Here is an 8,232-nt window from a genome sequence, read left to right as displayed (position 1 = left end):
AAGCTTTTCATTGATGTATGGTTTGTTAGGATATGACAATAATTGGCCGAGATACAATTATTTGAAAATCTGGAATCTGAGGGTGCAAAAAAAATCTAAATATTGAGAAAATCATCTTTAAAGTTGTCCAAATGAAGTCCTTAGCAATGCATATTACTAATCAAAAATTAAGTTTTGATATATTTACAGTAGGAAATTTACAAAATATCTTCATGGAACATGATCTTTACTTAATATCCTAATGATTTTTGGCATAAAAGAAAAATCAATCATTTTGACCCATACATGTATTTTTGGCTATTGCTACAAATATATCCCAGCGACTTAAGACTGCTTTTGTGCTCCAGGGTCACAAATATTATTGAGAATGAAAATTTTTAATAATATTTTATTTAAAAATAGTATGCATCAGTTTGTTGTTTTATTAATATTTTTGAAATTTTTTTTTATTTTATTTTTTTTTATGTTTTTTAAATATGCCTATATAGTTTTTATTCATTTTATTTCAGTTGTAGCTATTTTAGCACATCGAGTTAAACTAAATGAAAATGAGAAAAGTTGGGAGAAAGAAAAAGTTTTTTATATTATTTATTATTGCATTTATTTATTCATCATTATTTCATTTAATGTTTATTTTATTTCAAGTAATGAAAGGATGATTTTCATTGCTGTATTATGGCAGTGAAGTGCGGGGAAATTTCCTTTTTTTAATGAACAAAGTTAAAAAAATCTTAAAATATAGTTATTTTTGTACACAAGATGCATATAATCTTTTTGTTTGTTTGTTTTAAATGACAGACATATTTCATTTAGAAATTTACCCATATACACATTATATGATTTCACTTCATTTAATCTCAATGAAAAAAAAAATACAGATTTTATTGCTAAAATACTGTGTGAAAAAAATAAAAAGTAAAAAATATAAATAAATAAAAGTGACTTTTTTGAGTATGATTTGTATTTATTTGTAAATATATATATATTATATTATATTTAACAAGGCAATGTGTATTTTTATTGTTTGTACAAAAGAAAAAAAGAAAAAAAAAACACATTCAAACTCATAAACCGGAAAAGGAGAAAACCGTTTTCTCGTAACAAACCTGATTCTGCTTGGATTACCCGTAACTGTTTCTGAAGCTCAGTGTGAATGAGTCCTTGAGGAGAAGAGAGTAACTCAAGCACAATGCTGTCCTTCATCCGGCTGGAAGGATGTGTTGTTGTGTGTGTTCAGTCACTGAATGAGCTCTTTGTGTGCAGGATATGGATACGCCACACTGGCCAACCTCATCATCTGTCTGATGGCCATGTTTGGGATCGTGGTGCTGCTGTTCTCCGCGTGCACACGAGTGTTCGAGCTCTGCATCCAGTTCTGCATCAGTCTGGCTGTGGGATCTCTGACGGGCGACGCTCTGCTGCATCTGCTGCCCGCGGTGAGCAAACGCCCGCATTCAACACAATACACACAACTGCTGGCTCTCTGCGTCTCGTTGTAATCATAATATGGTGATTTTGTGCTGCAAAGCAGTTGTTATTGTTACAAACCAGCTGAGGAAATGGCTAAAAACACAGGAGGGCGCAATGAGCAAAATAATGCAGCGCATTAAATTCAGTGCAATGAGCAAAATAATGCTGCACATTAAATTGTCAACGCAAATAAATAACTGTCTATAAAAAAACGTGCATTACGTCTAAATTAACTCCTATAAATCAAATATAATTTCGTAAATTGCATAAACAATTATGTACAGAACAGCATCATGTATTTATGCATTGCTTAATCCAAAGAGCCGAATCGCCCATCACACAGATTGCATTTAAAAACATATGAGACGCAGTGAAAAGGAATAAACATCCACAAATTCGTGACGTGTTTTCTAAAAGTTTAAACTGTTGTAACTTTGCATGGTGAGACGCGAGTGCAGCAGTCATATTTGTCCGTCTAAAAAATGCGCTGAATTTGCGTTCAGTGTGAATGGCTTAGTTTCAGTTTTAACCAATTCAACATTTTCTACCCATTGAGCTACTATATTTCTCATTTTTGCATTCAAATGCAAATGTTTATTTTAAATTCAACTTATATTATTTATTGTTTTATTCACAATCTCCTCATCACAGGCAGGCACAGCACCCAATTCAGCATGTGTTCGTGTTTGTGTGTGCTGTCTGCCTCACTCAGAGCAGGTGCCTATATCGTGCGCTATATCAAACATTTTTATATCGTTATTGAAGAAGGTGTACCATCGATAAATATCGATACCGTTTTATCACCCAGGCCTAATAAATAGAAAATATAAGCCTCTGAAAGGAACAAATCACAACCCTCAACTTTTCTTTTGAATGTATATACACTTTACCAGCGAACTTTGGGGATTGAACATTTGTTTTAAAAGAAATTAATACTTTTATTCAGCAAGGATGCATTAGATTGATCCAAAGTGACAGTAAAGTCGTTTAAAATGTTAACATACAAAAGATCCGTTTCAAATTAACGCTGTTCTTTTGAACTTTCTATTCATCAAACAATCACGAAAAATAAAAATGCATCACAGTTTCCACAAAAATGAAGCAGCACAACTGTTTTCAACATTGATCATTTTGACATTGATTTTGATTTGATCAAATAAATGCAGCCTTGGTGAGCAGACTTTTTTCAAACTTTTTACTGACCCCAAAGTTTTTGTCACTGAAACCTCTTGACAAACAGTTTCAGTCTTCCCCCATTCAAAGCTGTCTTTGCATGATTGGAGGCAGCTGATAGCTTCAGTATTTACATGACTTTATTTGCCTACATAACTGGTTCTCTTCATATATTTGCATCTTCAATCCCTGTTTGTGTCGTGTAGAATCATTTAGTATTCTGATCTAAAGAATAAAATATCATATATAATAAAATAGTATTATTTATAGTAAAAAATAATAAATAATATTAAATGTGAAGATTTATGCATATGCATCAGTGTTATTTTGATACAAATGATCATTTTAATTTTATTAAAATCTTGTTTTTATTTTATATTTTATGTTTTCATTTTTATATTAATTAAAATTTTAGTAATTTTTGTTGTTTTGTTTTTGCTTGTAAATGTCTAGTTATTTTATTTTATTTATTTATTTTAATACATCCAGTTAAACTAAATGAAAATGGCAAAGTTTGCTTGTTTTTTATTTTATTTTAATTTTAGTTAAGGTTTTAGTACTTTTGTTCTGTTTAATGTTTTTTTTATTAATTTAAAATATATTTAAATTAAAAAATGTATATTTTTATATCATTTTTAATTATTTCAGTTTTAGTTATTTTACTTTGTGAAACTTCATGAAAATGAGAAATATTGCCTTGAAAACTAGATGAAAATAATCATTTAAATCCTCTCAAAATGTGAGTTTCTCCATGTATTAAATTTCGATTGCTTTCACAGATAAATTTGCTTGAATATTTTCTGTATATACATTTCAGTTAATGTTTATTCATGTAACAATATCAGTTCATCATAATTTATCTTATTACAGTCCATCCCAAATCATGAGAGGCACTGCCAAAACACAGGTTAATCTTTAGCTTTGAATAACTCTGAAAGGGCAAAGGAGTGTAAATTTCATATTTCATATTGCTGACATGCCGACTTTTGCATGCAACTTTATACAGTAGCTGCTGTTTTAGTTTTAGCCTTCATCATCCTTCTGAATCACCCTGCGATTACTCTTCGGCTGGGCATCTTCTCAAGTCTCGCTGAAAGCTCAGTTTTCTGGTTTAACGGGGCAGAATGGGCCTGGCACCCATTATTTCCCCCGAGCACTGACAGCGCCCACGTTCCCTCATCCGTTTAGATCCGTGTCAACATAACTGCAGCCCTGTCACACCATGTCATCGCCCTGAGTGGAAAATAACCAGATTGCTGAGAGAAACAGAGCTCACTTATTGAGTGCAGACAGTGCAGAATGACTGTACAGCGCTGCTGGGAAATCAAAGCATGATCGGCGTTAATGTCGTTTGATCTCTGTGCAGTTCTTAGGCCTCCACGTTCACGAGGACGGACACGATCACGACCAAGCCGAGGACAACTTCGACTATGTGTACAAACTGCTGGTGCTTGTTGCGGGCATCTATTTCTTCTACCTGATGGAAAGCATCTTCTCCATCGTTACTCGCAGAGGACATCACCATAATCATGATGAAGTGAGTCTTTCGTGTCGTTCGAGAGGTCCGGGTCGATTATAAAACCATTCCCAACCGCTAACATGATGCTGTGTTCGCAGGAGGAGTCTGACGTTCATCACTGTGATCACGGCAAAGTCCTGCAGATGTTCCAGCGAGAGAAACAGAACAAACACTCCAACTCACAGGCCGATCTGGTGAGAAAATCACACAGAAATCTACTTTTAAATAGCAAGAAAAGCAGAAAAAAGTCTTTGGTGATGAATGAACTAATACTAATGGGGTCTAAATTCAGAAGCAGTGCGTTTCTTTTTAGAATCGTTGATATATTATTTTAGTTACTATTACAGTTTTATTTATACATATATATATATATAGTGCTGTCAAATGATTAATCACGATTAATCGCATCCAAAATAAAAGTTTTTGTTTACATAATATATGAGTGGGTACTGTATATATTTATTACGTATATATAAATACAAACACATGCATGTATATATTTAAGAAAAATATGCTATGTTTATTTATTAAATATATGTGTATATAATATAAAATATAATAATATAACTATATAAATGTATATACAAGTAAATATTTTCAAAATACTGTATATACTGTATGTGTGTATTTGTATATACATAATAAATAAACACAGTACACATACATATAGTATGTAAACAAAAACTTTTCTTTTGGATGCGATTAATCGCGATTAATCGTTTGACAGCACTAATTATATATATATATATATATAACTGTAATAGTAACTAAAATAATTAATACAATAATTTTTATTATTATTTTATGGTTTTAATTTTTAGTTCTAGTTTACAATAATAACTCTGTTCAGACATTTGAAGCTAGTAACAAAACATAAGGCTTAAATGCTCTCAGAATATGAGTTTCTTTAAATATTGAATTTAGGTTACATTCACAATTAGCTTGAATATTTTCTGAATATCTGCATTTGTGATGTTGTTGTTGTTATTATTATTATTATTGTTAATATTAAAATATTATTATTTTGTTTAAGGTCGCACAGAGGAGGAACGTTTCTTGTAAATTTCTAGAAACATTGCAGAATTTTTGGACACTTTACAGGACTTTTTTGGAAACTTTCTGAAAATTTTGGAATTTACCGGAAATGTTATCACTTTATTACATTTTATATGTAATTGTTAAAACTTTATTTAAATAAAATTTTATAATAATAATATTGTAGGTGCTTAAATATTCTCTGAATATCTGTAGTTATCTAGTGAGTTTGTTGGTTCTAAGTGATGTCTTGTATTACTAGTTTATGAATAATATTGAATTAATTTATTAATTAATTTAATATTATTATTGCTATTTATTTATTTATCTTTTTTTTTTGTAGGTGGATGCCGAAAAAAATGAGAAGTCCTTCCTGGAACCTGTTGGCCCCAAAAGAGGTGATTATACACACAACTAGGAGTTAACGATATATTACTAAAACTCATCTAAGAGAGTCAAATGAGTTGTTTAGTGCAAATGACCATTGGGTTATTAATATCCCATCAGGCCACTAGTAAAAGCTTCATGAATTTCATAATTGTCTTCTCTTCTCCCTCAGAGCAGCGTATGCTTCCCTACATGATCACCATTGGAGACGGCATCCATAACTTTGCGGACGGTCTGGCGATCGGTGCAGCGTTCTCCATCTCGTGGCGGTCTGGTCTGGCCACGTCTCTGGCTGTGCTCTGCCATGAGCTGCCGCATGAGTTAGGTGAGCGTCTTTGTGCTGGTTTGACATTAATATAGACAGATACTCACACACAGACACATACATAAACTACAACACAAAGTGAGCTGCTTTGCTGTCTGCTGCACATACAGTATAGGGAGTGTCGTAATGGAAATACAGTAAGTGATTTGGAACGCTCTGCAGTATGAAGAGCTTCATGTAAAGATAGAGTTCAATGTTACCATGCACTTTAATAAGCATGAAATAGCATTTTTCTATTCAACTTTAAAAAATACATTAAATGCTGTAATATTGTGAGATATTATTACAATTGAAAATAACTGTTTTCTATTGTAATACATGTTGAAATATAATTTATTTCTGTGATCAAATCTGAATTTTCAGCATCATTACTCCAGTCTTCAGTGTCACATGATCCTTCAGAAATCATTCTAATATGCTGATTTGCTGCTCAACAAACACTTCTGATTATTATCAATGTTGAAAACAGTTGTGCTGCTTCATATTTTTGTGTGGGAACCATGATACATTTTATTTTTCAGGATTATTTGTTTTTGTAAAATTATAAAATGTCACTTGATCAATTTAATGCATCCTTGCTGAATAAAAGTATTTGATAAAAATGTGCTATATATAGAAACCGTGTTTGTTCAGAGAAAAACAAGTGCTGACTAGCTGTTAGTCACTGCTGAAGGACTTTGTGGAAACATCTGAGCAGTGGTTTCTATAAAGAGTCTCTGAGTCATGAACGTCCCAGATAAACACAGATTAGATACTTTTGACACCTGAGTTCATAAAACGTTCATAACCGCACCCCACTAGATTATAATTGCCTCATGCTTTCTGCACATACATGATATTTGCCCTCATGAGCACAGAATGAAGGGACTGATAAATCCTGTGGTGTGCTTCTCCTGACGCCTCTCTATGCAAGTAAAAGATTCATTTTCAATGATTAATTATTCAACTGCAGTTATTATTGTTAACTAAAACTTAAGTGTAAAAAAAAAATAATTGCTTGAAATAAAATTAATATTAACAGAAATAAAATAAAATATAAAAAAAAAAAATCAGCTATTCAGCAAAATTACGTTTCATATATATTTCAGTTTCAACACTTCAATAGGCAAAGACCTATTTCTTATTTTAAACATTACTCAAGGTCTGCACTCTAAAATTCTCTTTATTTAAACAGGAGATAAATACAAATAACAGACGTTTCGGCTTGCTGCCTTCAGCTTGCTGTTTAATATATATTTCAGTTAAAAAATTATAATTTTCATTTAGTTTAAGCTGAAGTACTAAAATAAAATTAACTAAATAAACTAAAATTAAAAACTTAAACTTAACAATGAAAACTATAGACATATTTAATAATAATATTAATAATAATAATAAAATGACAAAACAAAATTACTAAAACCTAACAGAAAATATGAAACAAAAATCAAAATATTAGCAGAATATTAACAAATACTCTAATAGTGAATCAAAGGGTACTAAAATATCTCTAAACTTAATGAATGATTTTTGATTTATACAATTTTTTATGGTTTAATGTTCAAATTGATTTGCATTTACTTAATTTTATTTATTCCATCTGTTTTTTTTGTTTGTTTTTTTTGACTGTGATGTTTTTCTTCCTTCTGCACTTATTGATTGATTGATCTTAACCTAACCAGAGGAAGGTTTTATGAGTTAGCAATTGCTCCTTTTAGCTCAGGAGACTTAAGGTTTCACAAAAACTGTTAAGCAATATCTGAGTCACATATCACTCCAAAAAAGAAATTACACATTTGTGACCCTGGACCACAAATCCAGTCATAAGGGTCAATTTTCTGAAATTGAGATGTATACATCATCTGAAAACTGAATAAATCAGCTTTCCATTGATGTATGGTTTGTTAGGATAGGACAATATTTGGCCGAGATACAACTATTTGAAAATCTGGAATCTGAGGATGCAAAAAAATCTAAATATTGAGAAAATCGCCTTTAAAGTTGTCCAAATGAAGTTCTTAGCAATGCATATTACTAATCAAAAATTAAGTTTTGATATATTTATGGTAGGAAATTTACAAAATATCTTCATGGAACATGATATTTAATATCCTAATGATTTTTGGCATAAAAGAAAAATCGATAATTTTGAACCATACATGTTTTTTTTTGGCTATTGCTACAAATACACCCCAGCGACTTAAGACTGCTTTTGTGCTCCAGGGTCACATTTTATTTTGGGAAAAGGAGCTTATTTTAGAATCATTACATTGTTTGCTTGTTTGTTTGAATTTTGACATTATTTTCATGACAATGCAAAACAAAAGGAAAAATGCTGGGAATT

At 31.2% G+C, this 8,232-nt stretch overlaps 1 protein-coding gene across 1 annotated transcript in view; it reads left to right on the top strand.

Annotated features, from left to right (window-relative positions):
• The window catches only part of LOC107706569 (zinc transporter ZIP4-like), a 27,304-nt gene that overhangs the window by 17,099 nt on the left and 1,973 nt on the right, over positions 1 to 8,232 (top strand). Inside the window, exons 5-9 of the mRNA XM_016510323.1 lie at positions 1,264 to 1,436; positions 4,010 to 4,180; positions 4,261 to 4,356; positions 5,541 to 5,595; positions 5,757 to 5,909. Of these exons, the coding sequence (XP_016365809.1) occupies positions 1,264 to 1,436; positions 4,010 to 4,180; positions 4,261 to 4,356; positions 5,541 to 5,595; positions 5,757 to 5,909 (648 nt within the window). The remainder of the gene's footprint in view (positions 1 to 1,263; positions 1,437 to 4,009; positions 4,181 to 4,260; positions 4,357 to 5,540; positions 5,596 to 5,756; positions 5,910 to 8,232) is intronic.

The sequence above is a fragment of the Sinocyclocheilus rhinocerous genome, unplaced genomic scaffold, assembly GCF_001515625.1.
Source record: "Sinocyclocheilus rhinocerous isolate Xijiao unplaced genomic scaffold, SAMN03320098_v1.1 scaffold775, whole genome shotgun sequence".
Taxonomy (NCBI): Eukaryota; Metazoa; Chordata; class Actinopteri; order Cypriniformes; family Cyprinidae; genus Sinocyclocheilus; species Sinocyclocheilus rhinocerous.
The sequence above is the reverse complement of the archived record's forward strand: the minus strand, read 5'-3'. Positions and strand labels throughout refer to the sequence as shown.